At 40.4% G+C, this 11,855-nt stretch overlaps 1 protein-coding gene across 4 annotated transcripts in view; it reads right to left on the bottom strand.

The window, feature by feature from the left end:
- Positions 1 to 3,602: 3,602 nt before the first annotated feature.
- Positions 3,603 to 11,855, bottom strand: part of hipk3b (homeodomain interacting protein kinase 3b) — a 44,228-nt gene continuing 35,975 nt past the window's right edge. The window contains exons 10-17 of one of the 4 annotated variants that reach the window (XM_037756859.1): positions 11,060 to 11,184; positions 10,572 to 10,751; positions 9,589 to 9,906; positions 9,357 to 9,503; positions 8,995 to 9,254; positions 8,631 to 8,682; positions 7,625 to 7,758; positions 3,603 to 5,897 (exon numbers count right to left, since the gene is read on the bottom strand). In XM_037756859.1, the coding sequence (XP_037612787.1) occupies positions 5,386 to 5,897; positions 7,625 to 7,758; positions 8,631 to 8,682; positions 8,995 to 9,254; positions 9,357 to 9,503; positions 9,589 to 9,906; positions 10,572 to 10,751; positions 11,060 to 11,184 (1,728 nt within the window). In that variant the 3' untranslated portion in view covers positions 3,603 to 5,385. The remainder of the gene's footprint in view (positions 5,898 to 7,624; positions 7,759 to 8,630; positions 8,683 to 8,994; positions 9,255 to 9,356; positions 9,504 to 9,588; positions 9,907 to 10,571; positions 10,752 to 11,059; positions 11,185 to 11,855) is intronic. The other 3 variants (XM_037756868.1, XM_037756879.1, XM_037756889.1) reach the window with 3 other exon arrangements.

Below are 11,855 nucleotides of genomic sequence, written 5' to 3'. Positions count from 1 at the left end.
GTGTAGAAGATCAGACCAACCCCATTTGACAAGAAGAATTCATCATAAACAACATCTTCTGAAAATAATCTGGACTTTTGATGTAGGGTATAGTGTATTACATTATTAAAAATAATAATTGCATAATTGATTTAGTAGATTCAAGATTCCCTTATTGTTACATCTCAATACAAAAGGTATAAGAGAGTAAAATCATTTTGTTTTGGCTCCTCAACATAGCAGCATAGAGATACATTAAAAAGTAACAATACAGTAAAATAAAATACAATATAATATGATAATAATATAAATAATGTGCATATAAAGTGCAATAAGGTGTGTATAAAGTGTTGTGTGTGTAAGTGTGCAAATGTGTTCTACATGTAGTAATAATATATATACATTTTTTTGTTATGCATGGAATCCAGGATGAACAGTGATGTGCTGGTCCATATTAACTCATTTGGGATCTTGCCATAAGGTCAATTTAGCAGCTGTTCTGGGGCTTTTGATCATACCAAAATGATCTTCATCATCATTGGCTGATGGGGTTTGCACAGTTATGACATTGCAGCATGAAATGCTCAAATTTCTATTTATTTTTCTGTGAAGCAGAAATGCTAATTCAATTAATCCATTATTTGACAGAAAACTAATCCACAACAATTCTGATTATCAATTAATCCTTAATATATTTAATTAAACAAAAATACCAAATATTCTCTGGTTACAGTTCCTCAAAGTTTGTCATTCATAGCTGCCATCTGTATCATTTCAAATTTAACATCTTAGATTTTAGAGAAAAGAGGATTGATCAATTAACCCACAAATATTTCTGACATAATAAAATCCAATAAATCAATAATAAAAAAGTAATCATCAGTTGCAGATGAGATGAACCACTGGAGTACAATGTGCTTTGTTTGAGGTTGACAAGTTGCTTTATGATCAGTTAGATTTGTTTTCCATGTGTTCAATACAAGAAAAGCACCTGCATTAATAAAATGATAGGAAAAAAGACCAAGTCAAAAAGCGCTGCGTCAATAGATTTTTTTTAATTCAAAGTGAATCTTAACAATAATACACCATAAAGTCTTATTTTGACACTCACCAAAAGAGTCACCTGGAAAACCCGCTTAATGTGACAAAGTAGAGAAGGCTTGGTCACACCTAAATCACTGAGAACTAGAGAGGAAACACTATCGCAAACTGTAAAGAGACATCACATCCATAGAGTTAGTTTTCCCAGTCCTCATACTGTAAATATTGCACAGTGCAATTGCTACATGGCAAACTAGTGTAGCACAAAATAAAAAAAGCAAAATGAAACAAAAAAACAAAGCCACAAAAATAAAAACTACAGGTATTAAAACAGTAACAGTTCAGATTTCTATTTGATGAGCAATCTAAACAGATGATTCCATAACTTGCAGTGTGAATTAACTCTGAAATTGATAGATGACCAGAAAAATAAGAGCTTGAGCAAAACAAAACCTCATCAAATCAAATCAAAGAGTAACACAGTAGTACATTTAGACTAATACAGACCCTGAATTAACATCTCTAAAGGATAATACCGCAGCAGAGGATTTGTTTTCTGGTATCAAAGTCATAACTTTAATAGTAATTTTACAAACGACTGTTTTATCTGTTAAATGTTACATGAATCCTCAAATTAAAAAAAAAAGAAGTTATCCATAAAACCCAAGGTGTCAATCGTGTGGTAAATTAAAAACAGTTTTAAGATTTCTCTCCTCTTGCATCCATTCTTTTCCTAACAAGTATGGGAGAGTTTATGCAGGCGCATTGCTGGTGAATACCTTTGGAGGAATCAAAACACAGATTACATTTCACATGCTTATTATTACTGGGGAACTATTTCAAGCACTAATCTGCCAAGTTCATGCCTTGTCGTCATAAGCTTTTTCTTTCCCAAAATTGATACTCGAGTATGATCGGTAAAGCGTACAGGTAAGAAAACAAAGCTTTCAAAATACATACAGCCGTATCAATGTCAGTGTTTAAATGTGGAGTATTGCACTCATGACTGACTGTGTGCAGAGAAACCACAATAATCCAACCAGAACACAGAATAAACATCCAGATAAGACTGGATATAAAGCACGGCTCCTCTGATTTTTTTTAAAGAGCCAGTGTTGTCAACTGTGCTTCGGTTACTTCCGCTCTGTCTTAATAACTTTGCGTGATGGAAAAGCTGCTCTGAGCAGACAGCTTCTAGGCAGACAAAGTGAAGCAATTTAGGTGTGCATGCAAGGTAATGTAAAGCATGGAGATTATCTAAGAACACTTGGTGGTGCAATGACCGCACAATGTAAAGTATTGCATCTGCTGAGCAGCCAGAGTGACTATCCAAAGATCGTTGAGTGTCATATCATTCAAAGTGTGTGTTATCACAGAGAGGCTTTGGTGGCGGCTATATCTGAAACAAGAGGAGCACCACCACCGGGTGTACATGTCCTCTGTCGTGTCTACAAGCTGATCAGAGGAGTACAAGTCCCTGGAATGACACCAAGATGAAATCCTATTATGTGTTTTGTGTTTATTCCTGGTCGTGTGGCCGTTAAAAGACTGCCTACTCTATACGGTAGCGGATGTTTTAGTGGATTCTATGCCTTCCTCCTCAAATAAGAGGTGAAGAATCACCTTCTTGAATTCTCACTTTTCTGAAGCTCAAGGCACATACACAGTGCTGCTCACACTGTCTCAATTTCGATAAGGAACACATAACAATGGCCACAATTCTGTTGTGGACAAAACATCATTTTTTGATATGAGACACTCATAAAGGGGAGAGCGATCCGAACACAAGGCAGTTTAGAACAACAAACTGTGAAACTCTAGCCAGATATAACATTGAACAGTTAAAAAAAGGTTGCAATAAATATTTGTTCAAATCAATTTGAAACAGTAGAACAACATTATTTTGGAACAGAAACACTGGGCTGAATTTAATTTTGGACACACAGTCTAATCACCCCCCAAACCCTTACAAGCCTGACTACCTTGTATGAGTGCTTAGTGGCGAGTGTGTAGTCGGTGGAAACATTACAGAAGCTTTTCAATGAACATAATGAATTTTGTTTTTCTGGCATCTCACAGTGCTCCTGTAACACACAACAGAGTACTGCTAGTATACCGTATATACACACAATGAAAAAGTTAAATCAATCCTGCAAGCTACAGCTTTAGATGTGTACAAAACGTCAATATGAAAACATACAAAAAATTAAGTTACATCGATACATCATTTATATGCAGTGATGAGCCCGAAAGGTTAATAAGGATAAAATACTGATGCAAAAACACACACCCCGAGAAACAACAAATGCAACTAATGTTCATCATCAGCAATACAGTAGTTACAATGACACTCCAAATATGAACGCAAAACACAAAAATCAAAACCACTTCTATTTCAGATAATTAGGGACCTATACAAAAATAGCAACGCTAGGTTTAAACTCAGAGAAATCACCTAATTTCACAGCTATCGAAGTGGCAATCATCATGTAGCAGCTTATCTATGATACATTCAAGAAAGAAATGATACGACTTATTAATTGCCCAATAAGCTAGACAAAACCTCTGCCGTTTTTTTTGTTTTTGTTTTTTTTAAATACAATTTTTTTTGTTTGTTTTAATTTAACCCCATTCTACAACTACAGTATAACTGAGGTCTATGCAAACAGAATAGCTACCTTGCTCAGGAAATGAATTACAGTCTTTGGTGCTGCACAAGCAACTTCATTTGAAAATAAAAGACAAAAAAAATACACACATAACTAGTAAAATGAACAGATAAAATGCACACACAGCATATCTACATATATATAGACTGGTGCTACCATCATATATATATATATGTATATATCCTCCCTGACGGAATGTATAAAATAAGCAGTCGACACCGATAAGCCTTAAGCCTTTAACAAATGGTATAATGTAAAGGGAAAAAGTTAACTTTGTCACACATGCATAAATGAGAGAATTGCACACAATTAACTCACACCTTATCAAGCATCTGTACTAAATAGTCTAGCTCTATAATATATGTCCATATATGTGTGTATATCGAATACTGCATGGTTTGCTCAGGCTTAGAAAATCCCATACCGTGAATTAATTTTGCATTTTTTTCTCCTTACCTAATCAAAGCCATGCCCACCACACTTCTAAACATCTAAGAAACAAAGTGAAAACACTCAAAATGAAAAGACGAAAAAGAAAAAACGAATCAACGACTATTTAGATTGTATTGCAGTTTCATCAAACAGTACAAATACTGTTTCGTAATAATAGTTTCACTAAATAGAAAGTGATTATCAAATATTAAGCAATACTCAGTACTTGCACTTTGTACACTAGTTCATTCGGGGGAAAAGGGAGAACGGAAAAAAAACGAACGTTTTTTTTAATGAAACAGTAAGCATTCGCAACAGCAAAGCATGCTGTTCTTCTTGAAAGAACAGAAAAAAGTAACTCACTACACACTGAAATATACACCGACTCCAAAAAGATAAGCACCGCTATCCGCGATACATCACATCCATGCAGGCTATGCATGGACATATACACGTGTGCATATATATACTCACACATAGGATGCATTGACTGATTGGAATTTCAAGTGCTGCAGTCCAGTACATTAATATTCATGTATATAGTCATATATAAGTAGTAACATTAACAACCTCAAATATGTAAGGCACTATGGCTGGGGACAGTTATACAATGCAGCGAGTCTTGTGACACAAACAATAAGAGCAACGTCTATGCATCTTTCCGTTTACATTTTTGCTCATGCAAGACCACATGCAGCGTGAGGAACAACCCTATATAAATCGGTTAATTGACTTGACATTGCTAACACCAAAAGACACCGAAAAGGTACAAATACTTCAAACGCAGTACAACATACACTGTGGACGACGTGTGCATCTGTCGATCTAGAGCTAGAGACTGGGATGGCTTTACAAATATGGATGTGTCTTGCACACGTAAGAAGGCAATATAGAAAAATAGCTGGGATCAGGGGTGCAAAGTCTAACTATTCAACACCACCCCAATTATTTTACCTGTTTTGAGGAGTATTCGTAGAAGATCCAATGCAAAGATATATATCAAATGTGCAAAAAACACATTAAGTGTGAGTTTAACTACTCATTCATTCTTTCATTCAATCATTCATACATTATTTCCTTCTTTATATTTGCCCAAATCATCTCCAACCATTGGAACTCTTTTTTTTTTTTTTTAAAGCTTGAAGTTCAATTACACCCAAGTCTACATGATTCAAAAAATAGCTTGCTTTCTCTGTGGTTGTGCCATGGTTTAGGAAATGAAAACCATGTTTTCTGGTTTTAAGATAGATTTCGCCCTGCTCACTTAGCCCTCAGGTGGTATAAAGGGTACCTGGGCAGCCATGCTCAGATGTAAGGGTACTGGTTTATTTTGGTGGGGCTGAGAGGGAAACTGGCGTAGGCGGGCGAGGCAATGTAGGAGTGCGGGGGAAAGAGGGGCTTGAATTGGCCCTGGGGGTGCAAGGTGGGGGAGGGCAGCAGCCGGGGGTTGATGCCCATTGTGACCTGATGCACGATGCCTGCCGGGTGGGAGATGCTGTAGGTGGGCTGGAGGACGGGGCGGGAGGCTACGGGGGAAGCCAGGAGGTGGGCCACGGGGGCAGCCGTGACCAGAGGACCAGCCGAGGGGTAGGACAGTAAGGTGGGCTGGGTGTGCGGGTGGCCCCCAAGGTGGGGGTGGGGGCCCGCGGTGTGGTTTGGGCTGTTGTGGGACAGGGTGAATGTGTGCCCATGCATGGTGGGAGGGATATAGGCCTGTGGTCTCCGGTGGGTAAAGTTGCCGTTCCATTCCTGATGGCAGGAACCGAAATGCTGCACCTGAGAGAGAGAGAATACCCGCTAATCAGATTCACCATCTTCATCGACAGAGTTTGTCTTTACGAGCAACTAGATGCTGCCGTTTCCACATTTTTACATGTCAATGTCATGACTCGGGCATAATAATAACACGTTAATGCAAATTTGTTTTTACGCCTTTCTTTAACACATTAACGCAATTGATCTTTCGGAGGTTGAAATGTGCTCAATTTTAAAGCTAGAGTGAAGATGCTGGTATCACATGAAACTAGAAAACCTATGGATCCATTGGTACCATCTTGTCACAAAGGAGGTTAAATAACGCTCCGAACTTGCGCTAAATTTTGGCGAGGAAAAACTGTCATGGCCATTTTCAAAGGGGTGAAAATGGGTTCTTTGGGTACCCACGAGTCTCCCCTTTACAGACATGCCTACTTTATGATAATCACATGCAGTTTGAGGCAAGTTATAGTCAAGTCAGCACACTGACAGCTGTTGTTGCCTGTTGGGCTTGAGTTTGCAATGCTATGATTTGAGCATGTTTTGTATGCTAAATGCAGTACCTGTGAGGGTTTCTGAACAATATTTGTCATTGTTTTGTGTTGTTAATTGATTTTCCAATGATAAATAAAGACATACATTTACATAAAACAAGCATATTTGCCCACTCCCATGTTGATAAGAGCATGAAATACTTGACAAATCTCTCTTTGAGGTACATTATGAACGGATAAAAAATATGCAATTAATTTGCGACATTGCGATTAACTATAGACAATCATGCCAATAATCGCGATTTAATATTTCAATCGATTGACAGCCCTAGTCGTTACCAATCCTGACATTCACCTCATCTTACTGTGTGTGTATAAGATTAAAATATTCTATTCATTCCCTTTGTCTTACTGACAATCCACTAAGTAAGCAGTATTAGCAGTGAAATGCCTTCACCCTTAAACACAGTTGGAAATGTTCAACCGCCAGCTGTGAGTAATTCTGAGCGGAGCTGGCTGATGTGTTAGCGACAAAAGCTACTGTGGCAGATGAATTAAAATCCATTTACAGTATGAAGTGTGCTCTTGGCTCCCGCTCTGCTATAAAAAAGGACATATTTGCAATTCAAATGTGCTTTTTATCACCTAAATGTACAGAGTGTAGTCACATCCACTTTAGAACTTGCACTCTCTGGTAGAATTTGCTAACTTCTTCACTTCTTCACATTTCAGGGCAGATGCAGGCTACAATGATTTGATAGGTTATAAAATGAGACTTCCCACAAGCAAATACTGCCAGTTGTGTTCAGTGGGACACCCTGTCCAAAGCATTACCTCTGCCAGTGATTAAACCGAGGTGGTACATTAGTGCTTTTACCCCGGCAATCTGTTTTCTTATGAAAATGAAATAGATTTTGCCATCTTCGATAAACATAATTTCTCTTTGGCCATACAAATGCTTATACTCTGTATTGTGATTCATCAATGGGGCCAAATGTCCCCAATTTCTCTCTGCAGCCAACAACCCTTAAGGCATGAAATATAAAAAGTTGTGTATCAGGGTTCCCAATCTTTTCTAGAGATCCTTTTACAGGACTTTTACAGAACATTTTGTGTCACAATCATATCAGAGTTTCTAACATGGGATGGAGTAATGGACACAATATACCTGTTTTCCAAGACGCATGGGAACCCTGTGTATGTTTACTTACTCTTGTGTATATGTGTTTGTGATTGCGTAATGCATGGTCTCACCTGCCCAAAGCCGATAGGCTGCTGTTGATGGGGCTGGAATGCAGGGTTGATCTTCTGCGGCCGGTTGAGGAGGGGAGTGGAGTGGTGATGATGCCGCCCAGGAATGCCTCGCCTTATGGACTGGCATGAATACTCTAAGACCGAGGTAGGAGGTCACGTAGAGAGGGACGGACGAAGAGACACAGAGAGATGGAGATGACGTGTTAATGCAGACAATTTGGTGTCCCGCTATCAATATCACAATGTAAGTAAGGGCAGGCAGAGAGGAAGCAACCGGGGACTGGATACAACTGCAGAAATGACAACATTTGTGACTTTGTAGGCTTATCAGTGATTTCAGCTGTTTGATCAGGTCCAGACCTTTAAAAATAGTGGCATCTGTCCTCTTAATATGATCTAGGGGATTATAAATAGATATGTTTGGGGGGATCTGGGAGGTGATGGTAACTAAGCTTGCTCATGGAGCTTATAGTGGGGTCAGACCATCAGCTATAAATACACCTGGTAGCACGAGAATATCAAGCTGTGCCCTTTTATGTGGGGCTTTAGTTGCAATAGATTGAGGGTTGACATGAAAGGCTCTGCATGATTTTTTCTGAGGATTTACAGTTGAACCCTCCACTTTAAAACACCTATGAAGAGGTTTTAAATGTAGTCAGTTGCTGTGAAAGACAGCGATATCCCAGCTGTTAATAAAGCCTACATATTGCATGCGTCACTCCACTTTAACACCAGAAAGAAACATTCATCAAGCATTTATTTGTTTATGACAGCCAGAAAATGTGTTCTCTGCTTGACATCCATGTTTTGAACATTTTATTCAGGACATTATTCATTGTGGGGCAATTTACGCATGTCTTATGTAGCTTTAAAAAGTGCAGAACCACACAGATAGAGAGGCACTCAGAGTCAGTCTGGAGCCAGAGTAAAAGACTGATGACAGCAAACAAATATCCACTCCAGAGATGAGAGCAGATACTTCACAGAGCAGGTCACCCATAATCACCTGTGAGAACCTCTGTGGTCTACAAAGACAGCGTAATCCCAGGCCATGTGACCTGTGGAGCAGACAGCAGCAGTGGTGACTGGATCTCTGAGCTAGCATGACCTACTCATGAACTTGCTAGTCTTCTGAGTGGATAACACCATCAGAGTGTACTTCACACACAAAGCAGCTGAGTGTGCAGAAAAAAAAAAGGTGTCTGGGTCTAATACAGAGGCCACACAGGTCACGTTCAGCAGTTCCTAAGTATATCAAGGCACGTTTTCAGCCTGTAGACTTAATATCTAATAAGCATTATTAGGTCACCTCAAAGTCAGACTTAAATAAGGAACATACTGAATGGATTTCATCATATGTCCAGTTTTACCTGTGTTGCCATATGTTTCACAGGCAGCAGGGTAGTAGTTGTTGTTCTGCACCCTCATTGGAGGCACCACAACGGTACGAACTGTCGGCCTGCTGGGCTCGGTCTCCGGGGCAACGCACGCAATGCGGGGCTCGCAGTTCTGGTTGCCGTCGGCGATGAAGCGTCGCTGTGTGAAGGGACTGTTGCTATGGCCAGAGGCGTCCGAGGCAGGCGAGCTGTCCACTGTGTCACAACCACTCTCCTGTTCATCGTCTGACATACTGCAAGAGGGTAACCAATGAGGAAGGAGTTTACGGCTAATGTACAACCAGGAAAAAAACATTTGTAGGATTCTTTGTTTGAATCGGTTGCATTGACCGTACCTGTTGGGGTGTTTGCAGGGTGAGGTGCTGGACTGGGCTGAGGCTGAAGAGCTGGTGCTGAGCGTGCTGTCTGGACTGCTGAGGGAGCAGACTCTCTCCATACTGACGGTGCTCTGACACGCCTCACAATCTGCACTACCCTTACACCTGTGTGCAAACAGAGACAAATACAATAAGACACAACATTTTTAGAACCAATTTAGAAATATCAAACCTGATGGTCAGTACTCACTCCCCCATGTGTCTCTGCGCGCTCTCCTCTTCGTCGCTGCTGATACTGATGACGCTAACAGTCGGGCTAACTAGATCAGAGATCACCATGGCCTGCCGCTGCTCCTGCGAAACTGAAAGTTCCTCACAGTCCGGCTCCACTTTACAGCAGTTCAAATCATCCTCCTCCACTTGCTCTGTTCCTCGCTCCTCTCCGGCAGTACGCCCTTCCTCTGGGCATCTGGCTTCTACTTGCTGCACATTCTTCGCTGTGTCGGCCATCTTTGGGGACTGGCATGCTAAATTTTGGACGTTTGTGTTTTGGGAGAAGTTGCTGCCCCTATAGAAGAAAACAAGTTACTTTCAGAAAGGAAGAACCTGTTTTAGTGTATATATCTGTGTTGTAGTTCGCTTTCACATGCTATAGTCCGTTTGGCTGGTCCAAATTAGAAAGAAATTGATATTTTTGGTTTGTTTCACAGTGCACAAATGAAAGCGGACCAAATAAAAAACATATTTACTGCCAATTCCATACAGGGAATTGTGGACTTTAATACATTGCTGTTGAAGTGTTTTCACTTTGACTCAGCACTGATCTACTGTACACACAAATCCCATCTCCTCCAGTTTACCTCGAATTACTTTATAAACGTCACTATTTTTGTGGATTTTATTTAGCAAATTCTGTATGTTCTCTTCGGCCCAGATGTCAAGCAAACATCGGACTTCTGCAGATGTCCAGGTCAGTCCTCTCCCACTCATGTTAACCTGTCGTTTACCTGTGTCCATCTCAACAAATGACCGCACAGGCAGCCTGTGTTTTGGTTCGCTTGGAAACGGTCCGAGACCACCTTTCGCAAGCGGTCTCAGACCGGTTGTTTTGGTTCGCACCAGTGCACAATTACTGAGTTCACAATTGCCCAATAAAAACGCACCATAGTTAGATTAAAACGGACTAAATGTTCTTTTGTGAAAGCGCCCTTATTTGCAAAAGGCGATACTCACGTGCCATACCTGTTCACACAAGGTTTGGCCCTCTTGTTGGCAGCTGGCTGTGGCCACACCACATGTGCAATGCCTATGTTGATTGGCTGGTGGTGGGTGGACATGGTCATTTGGTTGGTTAAGAATGGCTGCGAGTGTGCAATCATGGAACTGTAATGGTTACCATGGGGACGCACTTTCCTGCGTTAAGGGAAACAGAACATTGCAAATTGAGCCAAAAGCCTTTAGCACTATTACTAACAAAATGCTCTCAGTCACTGGTCCCAAGGGACATGTATGACTCATCGATCATTAATATTCAGGGGAGCAGGCGTGCTGTATCAGAGCAGTACAGCCATTCCCAAGGGTGTGCATAGCAACTAATGGCAATAAAGCACTAATACATACTGCCTTAGATAATACTACATATTGGAACTGTAAGGAACATATTAAGAACGGATATGAATATTGTGCTGTAACTACCAGAAACAGACACACAAATTGCTTACCCCCAGTCACCCAATCTTTGTGAACCTGCCACAGAGTCAGACGCCATACTGGTTGGTGGTGGGGGCACTGATGTCACCTGCTGCCAAGTGGGCACCAAAATCTGCTGTGCACGGTTGGACCAGGCCTGTTGGAAATCAGAGAAGCAAAACCGTTACATCTCGTAGTTTTCTTGCGCATCAAACATAAACTTCCAACTTCATTAACACACACACACACACGCACGTAAATGAGAGTCTTTGCATTTGTGTTTTTTTGTCATTCGAAATGACTTAGAATAAAACATATTATAATGCAAGGTTGGTAAAGATTTTAAAACATTTTTGTTATATTTGTTGAAATTCTCGTTACATTCCGACAACAATCAATGAATCAAATGCTCTGAAAAAAAAGAGAAAAACAATCTGGTATCTGTGGCTGTCACAGGACTGTAATAAACCCGTCTAATCATTTTGTTCAGCCCGAATGCAATGATTAGACGGATTACCTGCCTGTCTGCCTGCGTGCTCTCTGCCCGTGCACTCATGTTTGCCGTTCACTTTCATTATGATATGTTTATGTTCGTAATGATAACTGTGAGGGAGTGGCTTTGGAGGGACGCCTGAAGGGACGGACTGTCGGAGTTGGAGACTTGGGGACTTTCTAGCTGGATTTAGGGACTATTGGAGCTAGTGCTACTTTTATCAGAAAAGAGTTGGCAAGACTGGGCTCGGTTTTCCGGTTGGATCATTTTTAAAAATCAAGTATATTCTTTCTAGTTTCTCAAGATCACCAACCATACCTTTAAATTAATATACC

The sequence above is a fragment of the Sebastes umbrosus genome, chromosome 2 (assembly GCF_015220745.1).
Source record: "Sebastes umbrosus isolate fSebUmb1 chromosome 2, fSebUmb1.pri, whole genome shotgun sequence".
NCBI lineage: Eukaryota > Metazoa > Chordata > Actinopteri > Perciformes > Sebastidae > Sebastes > Sebastes umbrosus.
Note: the sequence above shows the minus strand (reverse complement) of the source record. Positions and strands in the feature narration are given on the sequence as shown.